Source organism: Bemisia tabaci, chromosome 4, assembly GCF_918797505.1.
Source record: "Bemisia tabaci chromosome 4, PGI_BMITA_v3".
Lineage (NCBI taxonomy): Eukaryota > Metazoa > Arthropoda > Insecta > Hemiptera > Aleyrodidae > Bemisia > Bemisia tabaci.
The window spans coordinates 116,878-136,314 of record NC_092796.1 but is presented as its reverse complement, the minus strand read 5'-3'; the positions used below and the strand labels follow the sequence as shown (position 1 = coordinate 136,314).

Genomic DNA, 19,437 nt, shown 5'->3' with positions numbered 1-19,437 from the left:
GGTCCAGGAGAAATACGGAAGAGAGAGGGCTTACTCAGAACAAATTGCATAACAGACTTTTCCTTCAAGAATACCATCATTACGTTGACCTAAAAAACGCAAATTATACAAAAAGTTTGCCACGGTTCGATCGCGGAATACCCCTTAAAATGCCTAAAATTATAAAAGGCAACCTTGTTCTAAATGCAAAGGATTAAGATACTTTAAAATATGCATCTAGTGTAGTGTGAAGTGTCAATTTCTCAGTCCTTTTGGTCGTGAATTTCTATTATAGTTTTAAAAAAAAGCTCCTAGTTAAACAGGGTGCACCAAATTCAGGATGGCGGCCACCTTTGAACGGCAAGAAGGTAACTTTGAAGTTTGATTGAAATAAATTTTAAATTGAAAGTATGGTATTGATTTCTGTATATGATATTGGTCAAGCAGTTTAATGAGATGTTCAAGAGTTATTTTTCTCCTATAAGACCTTTCATAAGACCTGATGAATGACGCCTGGTCAGTAGGGCTGCGCAAAACTCACAATCCTGGACGAATCCAAAGATACAAGGGTTCAAAATGGCGAGATGATCTAAGTGATGATTTTAGTGAATGGGGATAACTTTGGTTGTAAATTTCGAATGTGAGGTAGAAAATATCCTCCAGTTAAGCGAGTTCTCCCAAGCACAAGATATATGACGTCTAAATTGGAAGAATAAAATTGTCAATTTTAAAGTGTGATCATATAACATCTTTGAAAGTAAGGTACTTATCATATTTCAGCGTTATAAGTATCAGTTTAGAAGTTTTATTACGTGTTCACAATTAATTTTACTCTTCAATAAGACCTGAAATCAAGGATGGTGCTCATAGGAGCAACTAATGAAACGACATTTTATCAAGAGTGGCGGTAGCCACCCCCGGTCGAGGAAAATGACGTCCTACTAAAGTCCCGATAACAAACGGGTGGCCGACACTCTTAGTCACAGGCAACTCCCTTAACTTGAAAATTGATTCGATTGCCATTCGACTGCAGCCCAAACGACGGCACGGATTCCTACGATCTTGGTATCTACGGACGCATCTCAATTAGGACTACAAAGTGGAAGAGTTTCAATAAGATCCATTGAGTTTTCAAAAAGTTATAAGCACTTAATGACCCAAAACAAGGAAAATTTTACTTTTTACTTTGCCGGGAAATTTGAATTTCAAGAATCCAGGGTACTTAGAAAGTCACTCAAACTCCGCGATAACGGTAAACCTTAGACCCATAAAAGTGGGTACCTAAAGAATCGTCATGTTACCGTGTCCACGGGTTTTTACAGTTTTGTAACATTCCTAGTGATCTTAAAGAGAAATTACGGAAAATACGACTAAACTGCCCGTCATGACCATCTTTAACAACAGATTTCTCGCTTACCCGGCCGCGGATTGTAATGGAGCCTATATAAAGGGCACTCCGTGAAGATGTGAGGATTTCATTTTGCCTCATAAAAAAGCGCTTTATCTCACGGATAATCCAGCATCCGCTTACATCCTTCAAAATTTTAGCTATAATTTTTGAATTTAGAAAAAAACCAGTAATATAATGGTTCAACGCCATTGGTTCATTCTGTTCAGGTTCGTCCGAGTTTCGGGAACGAAATTCCTGTCGTCGTTATCAACCTCCATCTACTGTATTTATTTGTGAATAATGAACAGATGTACTTTAAAAGTTCAATTCATTTTGGATCCTAACTAATATTACACACTTATATTATTACGCCCACTTTTATCCCGATACACTACTTCATTGGTTTCTTAAAAATCTCAAGTATTTCTGGTCGGTCGTTGCCAACCTCTTTAACTAGTTGTGAATAGATTTACCTAATTTGGATAAGAGTTTAATTCTTTGTAGATGCTAACTACTATATTTACATACTCATATAATTACGTCTCACGTGTTCTACTGGAGCCCGATATACTATAACCTTAGTTTCTCTTAAAATTTTCAAGTGGTATCTTTATTTTATTGAACGAAAATGTGACTTTTTAAGTGAGGTTATGTCGTCATGTTTATGTCAGTACCTGACCTAAGCGATAGATGTAATTCAGGTAAATTACGTTAACGAAATTACACCGAAATTTTGCCAAACTCTAAAGAGGAAGCAGCATTTACATCACAGAATGCATGCTCGTGACTAAAGTCTAAAAATTACTGGAATATGAGCCTCGGCCTTCACATGCGACTGTCACTGAACTTAGACCAAAATTTATTCGCTCTATATCTTGCCATCAACCTATGTGCTCTGGAGTGATTATGCTTCTCTGAAGTGTATGTTATTTACATTAAGAACATGTTTCCTTCATGATTTATCTTGGAATCCTCCTATCTCTTCTACCGTTCTTGTTACGCGTGGCTTGCGAACCTGAGTATGTGAGGCACAATTCCATCCCTTTTCGGAACAGTTCAATCATAGGTCAACTTAATGTCACATAATCAAAGGTCTTTGACTGTGAGCATTTGCTCAAATTGGTTTCTTCTGAGTCGCTTTGATTTTGCGTCAGGAGTTGTTAAAAACTTCATTTTGCCCAACAATGTATAACAAGGTCTTTAATGAAAGGTATGTACCCGTTTTATTCTCATAATTTCATAAGTTGATGATAAAAATACAATGAAGGCTTCATTTTCTTGCATAAATTGCTGTGTGAAATGGGTGCGTCCTTCCCTCCTCTATTTAAAAGAGTAACAGAATGTATCGCCCATCTGTTTAGAGGACTTCAGTATTAAGATACGTAGGTACGTGTTCCTGTCTAGTTCCATTGCAATAAGTGTGATTGTGTTAATCAAGGCTAAATACAATTAGACCCCATGGTATCAATGTAATCATAAATGCCTCTCCACTCTTACCAACTAGGTGCGGCATATCCTCCGATCAAGCGATGGAGATTGCCGTCTCAGTAGGTATGAGGGTGAGCCTACGAACTCAGGTATGGTGACCGTAAGTACCGCTTTGGCCTCTCACATTCAGATAAGCCTTTTTTTCTAATGAACTCATGCCAATACTTAGATCTCCAGACTTATTTACTGCATTAAGAACACATAAGATAATAAATTAAATAGGTCAAGTCAGTTGTCAATCTTTATACCAAGTGCAGGTACCAACATAATTTTTTGTCATTGGGTGGACAAAGGACACTAGCTGCAATGCAGCGATTCATAGATTCAATTGTTCCCAACCGATCCGTGATTTGGCATCACTCCTTTGGATAAAAAGATCACGATATTTCCATTATTATTAATTAAAAACATCATTTAATTTGACAACAGTTCTGTGTGCGTTTCCCACTGTCTGAAGTTCAGTAAAAATAAGGACTCAATTGTGGTGGCCACATTCTTCTAGAGTACCTGTATAGCGAGAGTATGGACAGATGTGAAACTCCGAAAATCCATCAGGCCTTCACCGATGCTTCTGCGAATAAAGTTAGGGCCCAGAAATGCAGCCAACCTATGAATTTCAATTATCCAGAAAGATTTACTAATACTATTGTTACGAACCGTCGTTTATTAAGCACGTGTTTGACTCCGTTTTTGCATAAATTTACTCAATTTTCCGGAAGAACGCTCATTTATGTACATTCTTGGGCATCTCGGTTAGAATTGGAACCTGCAGACTGGCAGTGAAATTTTGTGCGTTGGAAGTTGGTTAGAAGGGTGGCTGCACTTTTGGGCCCTAAGCCCTCCATGAAGCGATCTGTCCATACTCTCGCTATACAGGTACTCTACATTCTTCATGATGCAGTTAGAGTTACTTCTCAACCAATGAACACCTGCAGATTCGTTTCGAAATCAGCATTGGTGCGCTCTCTCGCGGCTAACGCCGAAACCCTAGTTTTCACTTTCACTTTTCTCCACCAGTAGCGCTGTGTGAACCCGACGGCACTTATCATCATTGTGGCTTATGGAGAAATCAAGAACTACTTGTGTTTTTTCGACATTTTTAATTCAATCATCATTCATTTTTGCAAATTTTGCTGCAAACGGGTAGTTAAAGCCATAGTGAATCCATTAATGTATCATACTCTTGAATAATATTCCAAAAAGGAAGTAAATTGAGACTTAAACCAAGTGTGAACCGACAAGCATTTCTTATCACGGCGGCTTACGGGAAAAGCAACGACTGCTTGTGTTTTTTCGACATTTTTTAAGTCAATCGATATTAATTTGTGTAAATTTTGCTATAAATAGATGGTCAAAGCCATAATAAATCCATTCATGTATGTTACTCCTGGATTTTATTCATATAGGGATTTAATTTCTGACTTATACAAAGTGTGAACCAAACCGGCATTCTAACATGGTGGCTTATGGAGAAATCAACAACACTGCTTGTGTTTTTTCGACGCTTCGGTTTTGCTAGTTCTTCGTACAGCCAGACCTTTAGGTACTTATTCACCCAAAAACGACCTGATATAAACTACAAAAACCCTCAAAAACATTTTTCGGGCAAAAAATCCGGTCGAGGAAATTGACGTGTCACTTCCTTTTCAAGTATAAGATAGGCAAAAACCTTTGATGAATTCCCAAGGTCCACTAAGACTAATAATCATCAAAAAGTTCAAAAAAAAAAAAAAATAAATCCCTTGCCAAAAATAAATAATAAAAAAAACCGATTTTGAGATAAATCCCGCAAATGAACTTGAAATCACAAAATCGGTCGAGGATGTCAACTAAAACTTTTCCCCCTTTAATTATGAGCTCCGCAAGAAGCGTGACTCGCTTGTACCTTTTCATACACGAGCCGCACGAATTCATCTCTTCTTCTCTCCTCTCCTTCCGTCCATGGACAGAGGTCCAAAATTTTTCGGATTTACTGACGCGACCGGCTGCGGCTCGGTGCGTAAACATGGGTGGATTATACTAAGATCACACATAAGTCAGAGAGAAACACGTACAACCTGTCGACTTAAGTGGGGCTCATTCCGTGAAGGGACTCAACTCCTCCACTATAACAATTCCACTAATAATTTTGCGATTCAGAAATCCCCTCACTTGTCCGGACCTAACGTGTCTGTCGAAATGTCATCCAATGGTACAGATGTATTTTATACTTAACTGATAGAGTGTAAGAACAATTATTACTTACAACCTACCTACCGTCCAAAGCAAATGGTAAGCTCCCTTAAAAAAAAAATCCATGTTTCAGATGAATCATGTTTCGAAAAAGTCTAACATGTGGTTATGGAAAAATGGGTCGACTGGTGAAATTGCAACCGACTTGAAGCCGACATCAGGGATGATAAGAAGGCACCGATTCACTGAGAGCATCGAGCCGCAGCCGGTCGCGTCAGTAAATCCGAAAAATTTTGGACCTCTGTCCATGGACGGAAGGAGAGGAGAGAAGAAGAGATGAATTCGTGCGGCTCGTGTATGAAAAGGTACAAGCGAGTCACGCTTCTTGCGGAGCTCATAATTAAAGGGGGAAAAGTTTTAGTTGACATCCTCGACCGATTTTGTGATTTCAAGTTCATTTGCGGGATTTATCTCAAAATCGGTTTTTTTTATTATTTATTTTTGGCAAGGGATTTATTTTTTTTTTTTTTTGAACTTTTTGATGATTATTAGTCTTAGTGGACCTTGGGAATTCATCAAAGGTTTTTGCCTATCTTATACTTGAAAAGGAAGTGACACGTCAATTTCCTCGATTAGTGTACAATTCCAAGAGAGACTGCTGAATAAGCGATCTTTACAACACGGAGTTATTTCAAAAAGAAAAAGAAATGAAAGTATGGAAACATTGATGATTCACACTACTGCATATTCTTCAGTATAATTTCAGCAAAAAGTAGCCGTCAGCTTTTGAGTTTAAAGAATTCCCACGATTCTCACGTGACCTGGTGTGCTTCATTCTTAAATCGAATATAAGAAGGTAGAAGGACTTGGTTCCCCGGGAAATAAACGTATTCAATCGTGGATACTACGCAGAAATCGGTATCTTACATTCGGAGATATAATATAATCAAGTTTCTTAAATGGACAAATTAATGCCAAAAGGAACTGTGTTGCTCGCTAATCCCATTCCCATAATTCCTTATAGCATATATACCTCCGATTTACACCGCTGGCTTTTAAATTTGACCGTTATCATGGACTCTGGCAACCCTGTTTCACTATTCATTTTCCACTTCATTCTTTACTTCACATTTTACCAACATTTCACAGGGAATGATACTTCACTTCACTCATTGCATCAGTATTTAACTTATTTCAATCCTCATACCCTTCAAACTAGGCATCCTTTTTGAGTTTTGGGCAACTCCATTAATCAGGCTGTACTCATCACCTCATAATTGAAATCTACAGTGAAACTACTAACGCACGAATCTCGGTTTGCGATGTTCCAGGCTTCCTGTCATACTTTATTTTTGAATGGAGCTCTACTGAACATCAACTCAAAGACTTCTGTGATTTATCCTCTTTGTGCTAAGCAAACTCTGAAGAAAAAACTGCTAGAAGTAGTGTTTCTTCGTCCTCCCTTAAAAAATTTAAATAGAATTGGAGATTTTCAAAAACGGCTAACGAGATACGTAGCTTGGGAGTTTTGAAGTCGATATTCCACTGGGTGTAACAATGAAGTGGCGACTAACTTCCAGGGGATGTTCTACGGCTCAAAACAAACAGCAAAGTCCGGTACCTAAATCCTCTAAGATGCGTGGTTCTCGAGTCACGGGGAGTTCAATGTTTGAAAAAAATACCGTATGTGCTTGGTTATAACGTCACATTGGCTATCCTAATTTTCTGAACCCAAAAACAATTGTGGTTCCGTAAAGATCTCATCAAGAGCTTAAAAAAGGTTTTTTTTTTTTTTTTTTTTTTTTTTTTTTTTTTTTTTTATATATATAAAACCCCTCCTAGTGGAGTTATTGACAGCTAAGAAAAATCCTGTTCTATCGTACGTCCTGACCCACTTTATTTGTGACGTACAATAATAGGGTATATATTTTTTTTTCTCATTAGGAGGGGTTTTTCAAAAAAAAAAAAAAAGAAGAACCCTTTTTTAAGCTTTTGATGAGTACTTTATGGAGCCACAATTGTTTTTGGGTTCCAACAATTAGGATAGCCACTGTGACGTCATAACCAAACACATACATTATTTTTTTTCAAAAATTGAACTCCCCATGACTGGAGGACCACGCATTTCAGAGGAATTTGGTAAAAGACTTTTCTGTTTGTTTTGAACTGTAGAGCAACCCCTGAAAGTTTGTCGCCATTTAGTTGTTACACCCTGTATAATGAACTGATACCTCACTTTACATATCACGTCCAAATGAGAATTTGACAAATAAACCCTCCCGCTGTCAAAGTTGGCCGCCATCCTGGATTTGGTGCACCCTGTTTAACCAGGAGCTTTTTTTTTGACACATATTTGAAATTCATGACTAAAAGGACTGAGGAAATGACACCTCACAGTACATTAGATGCATATTTTAAAGTATCTTAGTCCTTTACAATTAGAACGTCGCCTTTTATAATTTTAGACATTTTAAGGGGTATTCCACGATCAAACCAAGGCAATTTTTTTGTATATTTTGCGTTGTTCAGGTGAATGTAATGATGGTATTCTTGTAGAAAACGTCTGTTATGCGATTTGTTCTGAGTAAGCCCTCTCTCTTCCGTATTTCTCCTGGACTGAACAAGGAATTGTACCAAATCTATGGAAAAATGAGAGTTTCTCGAATTTTACACTAAAACGCTTGCACTGAGAGATAAAACGATAAATAAGTTTTTTGATGGAAATTTAATTTCCTACAACTTTGGTCGCGTGCGTGTCGTATTTGTCATTGTCATCATGTTATCATCAAAAAACCTGCATTTTCCGTAAAGTTTGACTTCAACGTCTATCCGAGTGGTCCAAATGTTGACCAAAACATTCAGGAAAATTCAGGTGTTCTTTTCAAATCATTTCGCCAATTTCGTGCTATGTCCGTTTTCAAAAGAACAAAAAAAACTCAAAAACGCTCCATCCCACTGAGAGACCTGCAAAGCCAATGTCAATTAGCCAAAGTGGCTTACTGAGGAAGGATGGTGAAATGAATGCAGTATAAGCAGCGCTTAAAATCCCTTGTCAAGGGACGTGGCTGAACTATACACTCTACCAGAGGAAGGTGAAAAACATCCATGGTGCCCCAAAATCTGCTGATCCCAGCTCTCTCATGTGGTACCAACAACAGACCCAGCCAAATGAAAGTCAATGTGGGAATAATTTCAACTATGTATAATTTCTGTATCTAATTGTATTTCCTGCAGATAACGCTGAAAGACAAGAAACATGAGTTTAAACGATCTTGGCTCCTACCTGTTCTAAAAGCTTGTATCCAAGAATCCACGCTCCAATGTTTCCATGACTATTTTATGCCCTTGGCAACTATTTGCAGGTGAGTGATGCTTTTTTTAGGGACTGTTGCCCTGACATACAGTAAAACTTTATCGTAACGGTGTTGAGACGTTTTAACATCGACATTTGCCCCACAAAACTTTTTACCTACATGCAATTATATCTAAACGTTACTTGAGTGACATGTCACTTAATTTTTGGTTCAGTTCCCTTTTTCAGTTCATAATTAATTGTACCTTTCAACTAATTTGGTAACAATTCAAATCAGCTTAACTGGAGATGACAACACTTGCATAGATTTTGAGTAATTTGATAGCGAGGCCTGAGAATAAACATTATCATAAGAGGTCGTATGATTTTTTCAAAGAAATACAAAGAGAAAATCAGGACATAGAAATGATGATCAGCAAAATAAAGCTAGCGTAGTTATTAAGTGAGACTAGTGAAGTACCTGCAGCAGAAAAAACATTCCAAACTCAACGCAAGACTTCAACTGAAAAATAATCATTAAGTGAAAGCGTGAGTTTTTTAAATTTTTCAAAATATTTAATTCAGCAGCTTTTACTGTTTATGATAATTTTGATCGTTTTATTAAAACTTCAAGTGATAACATCTCCTCAGGTATGACAAATTCAAATGTACTAATAAACTCAGTTTAAGGTTAAGGAATATGCAGGTAAGGTACCCTAAAAGTGTGGCTCCGATCTTGAGCTGTAGAGCTAATAGTCTGAATTAATTTGTTATTATTATTTATTTTTCTTGTTTCCTTTTAGTGTGTAGGTAAAACTGCATGTATATAAAATGGCTTGTACCTATGGCGTTATGTAGATAAAATTTCAAGTAGTAAAATCATGTGAGTAAAGTCATGTTGGTTAAATGTTGTAGACCAAATGTTGTGGGTCAAATGTGCTGTAACAGTTGTAATGACCTTTGAATCAAGGGTGATTTTCATTGTTCTAAAAAAAATCTCTGTCAAGGTAAAGGTAAATGATGTAGGAACAAGCTTTGCTTTTACATTGCACTATGCAATAGCCAATGTCTTTGAAACGTGCCTTTTATCTTAAGTTACGAATTTGTGTAAAATATACATAGAATGATAATGTGTAGCTGCATTAATATTAAGTACATAACTTCAAAGAAATGGACCAAGTTCATCAGAAAGGAACCAACCCACATTTTTGAAAAAATTGAGTTACGGCTGTTTTTGAGTTCTGCTAGCTATATATTTTCTTCTGCCAAGAATCTATTTTTGTCAATGTATATTTATTTGTTACATTAAGTTATTTTGTGCCTATTACATTGGTAGAGGATTACTATGTTAATTTAAATTTCCAGGAACCATTCTCTAAAAATGCGGGAGCTCAAGGATGAAATAGGGTATGTGACATATGATCACCTTCAAGTTCAGATATGGGCTCTCCTTCCCAGTTTTTGCAAATCTCCAACTGATGTTGCCGATACTTTTCCAGTAAGAACTTTTTCTTTTCTTTTTGTGTTATCAATTTAAACGTTTCCAAAGTAGTGAAAGCTCAATGTTCAGTTAAACATGGTTTTCACGGAGAACCTTTTTGCACCTCAAAAAAATCACATATAGATCATTGTTTCTAGCACCAAGTCTACCAGATATACATGACGAAACTAGTGCACTGTAGTGGAGGAACATTTTCACGAATTTTTTAAGGAAGAAAAAAAAATAACTGCCTAAAATCACACCTAAAAAAGAGTTGAACTTCCTTCCACCACTGAGGTAACTATTTTTTAAAGCTCAAAAATGAGATCGTATAACGGCCTTCCAACTAGAGTTGCCACTGTTATCTTTTGTACCTAATTGTTTTTGCCAACTTGACAATGCCATGATCACAGGACATTATAGAACAAGACTTTGATAACCTTGAGCCATGATTATCAAGGAGAGAGGGAAAGATTTTGAGATTTTTTCCATGTTTTAGGTTTATTCACTTCATTCTGTGTAATGTTTAAATTTTTTCCATTGATTTCTGGCTCCTTGCTCTACTTTTTAACAGTCACCATTATCACTGTTAGAAGAAATGTCCAAGAATACTCTTGGTGATCTTGAAAAATTCTCAGGAATTTTCAAAACAGTGTTTGCCGGTTTATGAAACAATTTGCGGTTAATAGGTTGTCTCGCCAAAAAGTAATTTTGTCCTGCGGAGAACTTGCCCACAGTTACATGCAGCAATTCAGTGTCGTGTATACCCATCAAAGCCGTTCAGTTTACCAAACTGATGCATTGTCCATGATAAGTATGCAACGTATATCCATGTATGTGGTTTTTCTAAAGACTCATGAATTTTGGAGATGAACTTTTTAAAATTGCTTTCCAATGCAGAATTATGATGTGAGCAACTACAAACTGTACAATGTATATATGGGTACCTTAGAATACAAGGAATCAGAGGAGCCATTCTCCAGAAAAACCTTGTTTATGTAGCCATACGCACTTATCCAAAAGAATAACTCAATTTCATTTCTCACCCTCTGAATAGCAATGCAATTAGATAAATAGTTGAACCAACAGATACCTCCAGCTTTTTTATACATTATTAATTTTAGTTTGTAGTCTCTAAGTTTCATGGTCAGAATCTACAGGTTTTCTTTTTCTTTTTTAAATTATGAATTTTTGAAAATATGCATTCCTTTTACTTGTTTGCTTTATTCAACTCACAAAACCTGCATCTCACCAATCATTTACTTTTTTCTTCCAGAAATTAGCTAAAGTACTCGGAATAACCTTAACCAGCCAGAAGGATTTACGACATAGTATATTGCAAGCTTTGCGTAGATTGATCATTTCATGCGAGACAAATGAAGTGAATAAAGAGGTCATAGCTAAATTTGCTAAAAACTATTTGCCAATATTATTCAACATTTATACAACTAAACCAGAAGGCAGTGATGAAGAAGGAATTAGACATGCTACATTATCAACCATTGAGGTAAGAGATTCCTCATCTCGTTTGGAAGCCTAGCCACTGTTTCTCATTCTTTTATCTAGCTGCAGACTTTTCAGCCATATTTCTAATTGCAATGTCACAATTAGACTACATTTTGCAATTAGGAACCATAATTTCTGTCTCAGTTCAGAATCAACGTATGCACTATTAGTTTCTCTGTGCTTATAAATGTTTTTACCAATGAGCCAGAAGCAGGCCTGTTGCAAAATTTTGCTGGAGCAAAAATAAGAGTTATTTCTAATAGAAAATGTTTCCAAAATCATGATGAGCGCATTGGCAAATTCTGAAATGCACCCCTAACTCTACCATCTGTGTAAGAAATTTACGTCTCTTAGAGCTTCCCGCTTCTAAAATGATACTACGGCACAGGTGAACATTTTGTGAGAGAAGTCGTTCCATTCAACCCTTGCTCAATTGAATTTTTGCAGTATTCATGATGGCCGACGCTTTCGCCCATAAGTCTAGAAGCTCACAGAGTCAATCAAGGTGGATATATCTGAACAGCCTCAACTTGAGAAAAATGTGAATGTAAACACGTAAATGTTATCAGGTGGTTAGGATCTCGTCTTGTCTTTAAGTGTTTTGGCGGATTGGCGTTGGTCATGTTGAATATTGAGTAGCATCCTATTGAGTAGAAGTTAAATGAAACAACTTCTGTAACAAATTATTCACCTGTGCCGTAGTATCGTTTTTGAAGCGGGAAGTTAAAAAAACGCCAATTTCTTACGCAGATCGTGAAGTTATAAGTGCATTTCAGACTTTGCCGATGCGCTTATCATGATTTTTGAGACATTTCTATTTAGAAACATTCTTATTTTTGCTCTAGCAAAAGTCTGCAATCGGCCCATTGTCGTTCTAAATTGCAAAATGTTGTCCCATTATACCAATTCATGTGCGTTGGCTCAATTATAGAAAAGAAAATGAGTGTTGATAATCATGTGGTAACCAGTGAGTGATTTTGAACTTGATCATTCTTTATTTGCATCAGAGTAATTATAGGACTAAGTTGCAAATGAAAAAAAACTTAAAAATTTTAAGGTGATTCGATGGGCGCCATATTTTGTGTCAGAACGGCATGCGATATATCGCACCAATTGGTTCCATTTTTTCAGCTACTCGTCATTTTTCTCCAATTTTGAGATCGCAATTCTGTTGTCAGGAGACTAAAGCACTCACCTACCAATTTTAACAAAGAAATTCAACGTAATAAAGGCGTAGTTTTTTCAGAGAGAAAACATCGCATTCGATACTGATATCGAAACTGCACTCGAATGCTATATTTTCTCTCTGAAAAAACCACGCCTTTATTATGTGGAATTTCTTTGTTAAAATTGGTAAGTGAGTGCTTTAGTTTCCTGACAACAGAATTGCGATCACAAAATTGGAGAAAAATGACGAGTAGCTGAAAAAATGGAACCAATTGATGCGATATATCGCATGCCGTTCTGACACAAAATATGGCGTCCATCGAATCACCTTAATCACTGATTCAATCCTGGTCTTGAGCAGAGATGTGAAATTTTACGAAGTTTTTTGAAACTTTGTTAATAGCCCTGATAGCACAAAAATATTTGAAAAATATTTTACCAGAATGTTAACCTATCCGTGTACCATGCGCCCTCTATCAACGAATAACAGCACTACTTACTTCTGTATACTCAGCGCACTCTGTCAAGTAGATTTGGAAGTACAAGAAAAGACTGTCATTTTCATAGTTCTGCACATGTATTACATTTGAATTATGAATTATACTAGTATTGAATGTTATAAACCACGAACTTGAGGTCTTGCATGAGAGTGTTGCGTTTAGTAGCTTAAAATACCCGGACACCCTCGTGCGAACTTGAATCTGAGCTGTGCAAGTGATAGCCCAGAACCCTGCCACTGAGCCACAGGGAACTGATGGTGATGCGGGCTACAATCACGCCTGTTATAGCATGCGTTGCGTCAGTGCGCGGCTCGACTTTCATCCTAGCATTGATCAACGCCGTGTTTTCGTAGGCTTCTTTTTTGGTTTTATTTTCCTGTTATTTTTTTTTTTTCAATATCTCGTAACAAGTACTTACACTAAATGTATACTAATGTAAATTGCACCACTTAATAACTTAAAATAAAAACTTAAAAATATTTTCAAAATATATTTTTAAAATAATTCAGAAATATTGTTTGTAAATATTTTTCAAAACTTTTTTAATTAATGTTTTAAAAATGTTAACAGATAATATTTTTGAACTATTTTAAAAATATGTATTCAAAATATTCTAATTACAGTAAAAGCTCGTTACGACGAAAATTGAATGGACCGATAAAAATTTCGTCCCAAGCGGCTTTTCGTCTAAACCGTTCTCCGCTTAAGACTGAATTTTTCGGCATAAGCGGTAATAGCGCTTATGACGAAATTTTTCGGCGTAAGATTTAAGATTTAGTTGAAAGTCATCTTAGTGTGAACAGTGAAAGAGAGGATGAAAACAGTGCCAGTGAAGAAAATGATGTCCAACCAATGTGTGTCGCGGAGGCTCAAAAATCACTGGACAAACTTAGGACATTCTCCAGTCAAAATGACGTGGACGATACAGTTTTCAATAGCCTCCAAAATTTGGAAGCCGTTCTAATATCCGGACAGCTTTTAAAATCCACACAAACTAAAATTAAAGATTATTTTAAGTGAATGAATTTTTGAAAGATTATTATCTATCAGTTTTAAATTTTTAAATTTTATACAATACAAAATCCAAATTTTGAATTTTTTGAAAATACGCAAATCGGTTTATTGTCAACTGTCGATTGCATCTCACTCATCCAGCAAAACAGAGGATACCCACGATCTACTCTCAATCTACTCTTTTTATGTCAAGGTACGTAAAACCAAGTCTATTTTCCCTAAGAATTGGCTCTTTTATGTCGTTTTTACCCGCAATTTCAGGGGAGAAAATCGGAAATTTTTCTGCGTCTTAACCGGCTTTGGTTAAGGGTCAAAATTTCGAAATTTCGTCTTATCCGTATTTTTTTTACATTGACTTATGGAAGTTTCAAGGGACCGAAAAAAATTTTGTCTTAAGCGGATTTTTATCTTAACCGTTTGTCGTCTTAACGAGCTTTTACTGTATAATATTTTGACGAAGGTGACAATATTTTCAAACAAATTTTCAAAATAGTTTGTGCTAACTGGGAAACTGCGGAGGCTATAGAACTTCTAAGAATAAAAAAAGTGAAGACTCAATTTTAAAATTTAAAGGGTAAAAAAATAAATGATGCCAAGTCAATCCTCTGATTTCTTTGTTAAATTCTTGGTATTTTTTTGTATTTTGCCCGTTCAACTTCCAAAAATTCCACATTTTATGAAATTTCTGTTAAATATTGGATCTTTATCTCAATCAATAGTACGGCTGAAACTGATGCCAAGTGGCTCTTCTTTCAGCTGATATATAGCGCTAAGATCACTGGTCTTAGAGCTCATCAAAATTTACCTTTTTTCTCTTTGAATTCGCTTTAGTTCAACTCAATTTTCCAGACCTTGCTAATTGCCTGAAGTATTGTTGCCATTTTTTTTGTCCAGTGCCTTCCCATTAATATTTTATGTTTAACAGCACTGAATTAGTTGTACACCTAGCAAGATTTTGCAAGAGTTCAGTTCTGGTTGCTGGCCTCTAATTTCCTCTAACCAGGGTCTTGGGGTGAGGTATTATAAGAAAGATTTTCCCTCATCGGCGATAGTTGGATTGGAGGCATGTTGCGCCTACCCAACCATTGTCACCTCTATTTTTAGAGGCATAGACCGGGCATTGTTGCCTGAGCGTACGCTCAATGCTCCATCATTGTCTTTTTCAGTCAATCCAGGAGCCCTCAAGCCAAAACTAGAAAGGCATATTGAGCTTATGGTTTTGATAGTCTCTCACAGTACTTTTATTTTTAGACAGGAAGGTGGGTAAACCAAGCCGGCCGGCGCTCAAAGAAGGGGAGGGGAGGAGGGATTGAATGAGGGTTGTAGGTTGGTCGCAAAATTACCTCGGCATCTCTTCGTTGCCAAGTGAGACAGGACAAATGCGTGAAATTCAGGTTGATTCAAATCACCCCTCAGAAAATCTTAATAAAAACATTTTAGGCCAAAATGATATCACAAACAAAATTTCATATCATCAAGTATAACGCAGGCTGTCCAAAATCAAATAACATAATATTGTATTTGCTCTCTGGATGCAACAATAAATTACAGAAAAACACAAGAAGAATTATCGAAAAATGGTATCGCTACCCATCTACCACCCTGCACTCTTACCAATGGTAATCAGCATTGGTGCAAGCAGCATCGTAAACGGCTGGAATTGCAACACTGGGGTGCGAGCACCGCCACCTTCGCCAGAACCTGGGCTTGAATCTTCCCTAGGATATTCTGAATTCAGAATTCTAAGGATCAAAATAATTAGACAAAATGTAACCGTTCACTGGCTGGGGATATAAGTAGCAGTAAGGAATACTCCCACTAGATCTGTCAAATTCTAAGTCGCTTGCAGCTAGGAATACCACTCTTTCATAATTCTTTTATCTAATCAATAGTAAGAAACAAACATGTTTCTAATGCTCACCGTGCTTCTCCACATCCTTACCAACTTAGTTTTAGAAAATTTGGCACCTAGAGTTCAGCTGATCTATCCTATCTTGCTATTAGTGCTCACTACGATCTTATTTTGAATGAAGTTCGTATGTCTCACTTGTGAGGAAAATTCAAAATCATTTCTTGGAAAAGCTGAGAACAGAGCACCTACTTGCAACAGATTTTGATCCACCAGGAACGTATCAGTGTGCTTTAATGCTCAGTATTTTAAGTCCAGTATATCATATGGCATATTTGAAGTCAAAGTTTTTAAAATTGGTCCAATTTTTTACATTGTGGAGGGAAGGGGAATAATAATGTATTAAATACCCCTCATAGTTATCAAAAATGTACTTCCCTCATCTTTAGACTCTTGATTTTTTGACAGGAACTCTTTCACATGTAATGAATCCTTTCTTGTTACTCCGCAGATTGCAGGTCTATTCCATTTAATCTCTTTTTTTTTTTTTATTTCTCCTCTAATAGGTTTACCTAAAGTTGGCAAACAAACAACTAGTATCAGAACTCTTTTCAAACATGATGTCAAAGGTCACCTCAGAGGAAGTGGCAAAAGACAGTTTTTTGAAGCTCTCTCTGCTGGATTTATTACGAGTCCTGGCACCCTGTCTTGAATGTCCTAACATTAACGAACTACTCCAATTCACCGTCTCAAAAATGTCCACTATCAAAAGTAATTCTGAGCAAAAGAAGCACTTCAGGTATCTTGTCCATTGTTTTCTTTTTACCTCCTAAAATGTGAGCTTCATGATTTAATTTTTTATGTTTTCAGTATTTTATTAGAGCGGTCAACAAGCTAGGGCTTCAATTGTGTTAACATATTGAAATTTTTTAGTCCTCGTTTCCACTTTTTGATATGAATCACTTACATGTCTTATTCTGATGATTGTAAGATGAGAGTGGCCCTAATTAGTCCTTTCTCATAATATCTTGCTTATGAATCTTTGCCAGAAGTGTATTCATCAGAGTTGGTTTTTAGGAAGTTATTCACTCCTGATGAGCCTCAGCGAGTGTCTTACAATTCCCCTTCCATAACCCAATTAAATATTCAGGCTTGCAAGGTACGGTACCCCAAGGTTTCAGGATTTTTAATTAATCAAAAACCTAAATCGCAGAAAAAAATAATAATATTTATCAGAGATGAAGTTTATTACAGACACCCATTAAACTTTGATGGAAGACCTGACTTTCCAAGTCAGGTTCTTACCTTGCCCTCCCCAAAGGAAGCAGGCAGGGCTTTGGAATGGCTTGATGGAATTTAAATCCCTCGGGTCGATCCTATTATCCTTTCCCAAGTCCTCCTTTTTGTATGGTCTAAGACTACTGATATGTAAGCCTACACGGTTCGTTTTAAAAAAATTTAATTTTTCTGAAGACCACCCGCGATTTTTTTTGATAAAAGTGTCAAGAAAGGTCTCTAGATTGAGGAATTGAAGGCCGCAAAATCGTAAGTGGGGCCGTTTTTTTTTATTTTCGACTTTTTCTATTTTTAAGGGTAAAATGGCTGCAAAAGCCAATGTGTGACCACCAAAACCCACCGCCATCTGGTCAAATTAAGTTAAAATTCTATGTATGTTAGTCGTTGACATGTAAATGGGTGTCCTCAAAAGTTTCAAACCCTTCATCAAAGAATTGCACCCCCTCATGCGGTGTTGCCAAGTTACGTATCCGATAATAACGCGGCTGACGGGGCGATGTAGATTTTGAATTGACATCATCACCAAAAATCATGAAAACACTTACCGTTATACACTGTGTGGATAATTTTAGATCCAATTCGATAAAAGCGTGCGCAGTTGCCATATTTCGGTTTTTTAAAATTGCAAAATTTGGCCAGAAAATGTCAATTTTTTTATTTGATTAAAACCAGTAAATGCTTATTTTTCAGCGATATTATAAATTGATAGACTATTAATTGAAGAATTTTTACACACAACGAGACATTGTCAGAGTCACTGTACTTCAATTAAGGTCGAACGTAGCTGATCTATGAAAATAAGTACACACAAATTGACGAGCGGATTTTGTTCGAAAATAATTCCCGATGTTATTGTTCCTGACCTAAAGCGTGACATTTGGATCCCCCCCTCCTTAATATCCATAGAAAAATGAGGAAAAATAGTTTTTAATTCACGAGTAAGTAGTAAACACGAACCGTTTAGAGATTTTATTGATGTTCGCAAAGAATTGAAGCCCCGATCTCTTAAAGTCCAACTTTTAAGAGAAAAAACTTCAAGGTTCACAAATGATAAAAGCGTGTTTTATCTAATTGTTTCAGATTTCGAAAAATTGAAAGTAACAGCAAAAATTTTGTAGTGTGGGAAATGAAGTTTAGAGGCTCGTGGCCGAGATAGGTTTGCTTGTTCATTCCTGTGTATTAATTGTGTGTGCGATTTTTTGAGGTTCTAAGAATTTGCTTCGGAATCAAAGAGTAAAATTTGAACAATTTTTCACTCACATTTTGCGAAGAGAAGAAAAGATAACTCCTATCTTATTTAGTATGTAAAAAGAGTACACCCATGTCAAATCTAGACCGCCCAAGATTCATCTCCCGTGCGGAAGGCATTTTTGTTGCTGCTTAAAAGTTTTTGGCGAACCTGCACATAGGACGAAAAGTACCTTTTTCATTGATGAATCTGGAAATTCCTTTAAAAGAAATTAAAGCTCCGTATTTTGATTATGTCGCTGAAAAATAAGCATTTACTGGTTTTAATGAAATAAAAAAATTGACATTTTCTGGCCAAATTTTGCAATTTTAAAAAACCGAAATATGGCAACTGCGCACGCTTTTATCGAATTGGATCTAAAATTATCCACACAGTGTATAACGGTAAGTGTTTTCATGATTTTTGGTGATGATGTCAATTCAAAATCTACATCGCCCCGTCAGCCGCGTTATTATCGGATACGTAACTTGGCAACACCGCATGAGGGGGTGCAATTCTTTGATGAAGGGTTTGAAACTTTTGAGGACACCCATTTACATGTCAACGACTAACATACATAGAATTTTAACTTAATTTAACCAGATGGCGGTGGGTTTTGGTGGTCACACATTGGCTTTTGCAGCCATTTTACCCTTAAAAATAGAAAAAGTCGAAAATAAAAAAAAACGGCCCCACTTACGATTTTGCGGCCTTCAATTCCTCAATCTAGAGACCTTTCTTGACACTTTTATCAAAAAAAATCGCGGGTGGTCTTCAGAAAAATTAATTTTTTTAAAATGAACCGTGCCTAGCTTGGTTGCTCTGAGAAACCACGTAGGTGATGCTTCTTCATGTCTACCTGTATTTCAGGGCGCTTTTCATAAGCCCTTGAAAATTATCATGAAAATCACCCCTTGGAATGATATGGAGCCTTCGGTATATTTACCTCTTTCTCAGGACAAGGTCTCATCAACATAAACTTTCAAAGCATCTACTTAAAGGAGCAATCTTCTCCTCCAATGAATTTGCCTCTTAACCTGACCATCCCAAGGTTGGGTAAACCATAGCATTCACTC

General features: G+C 36.6%; 1 protein-coding gene across 1 annotated transcript in view; it reads left to right on the top strand.

Annotated features, from left to right (window-relative positions):
- The window catches only part of LOC109031235 (RRP12-like protein), a 75,374-nt gene that overhangs the window by 34,002 nt on the left and 21,935 nt on the right, over nt 1-19,437 (top strand). The window contains exons 10-13 of the mRNA XM_019042643.2: nt 8,264-8,391; nt 9,687-9,819; nt 11,078-11,308; nt 16,404-16,636. Of these exons, the coding sequence (XP_018898188.2) occupies nt 8,264-8,391; nt 9,687-9,819; nt 11,078-11,308; nt 16,404-16,636 (725 nt within the window). The remainder of the gene's footprint in view (nt 1-8,263; nt 8,392-9,686; nt 9,820-11,077; nt 11,309-16,403; nt 16,637-19,437) is intronic.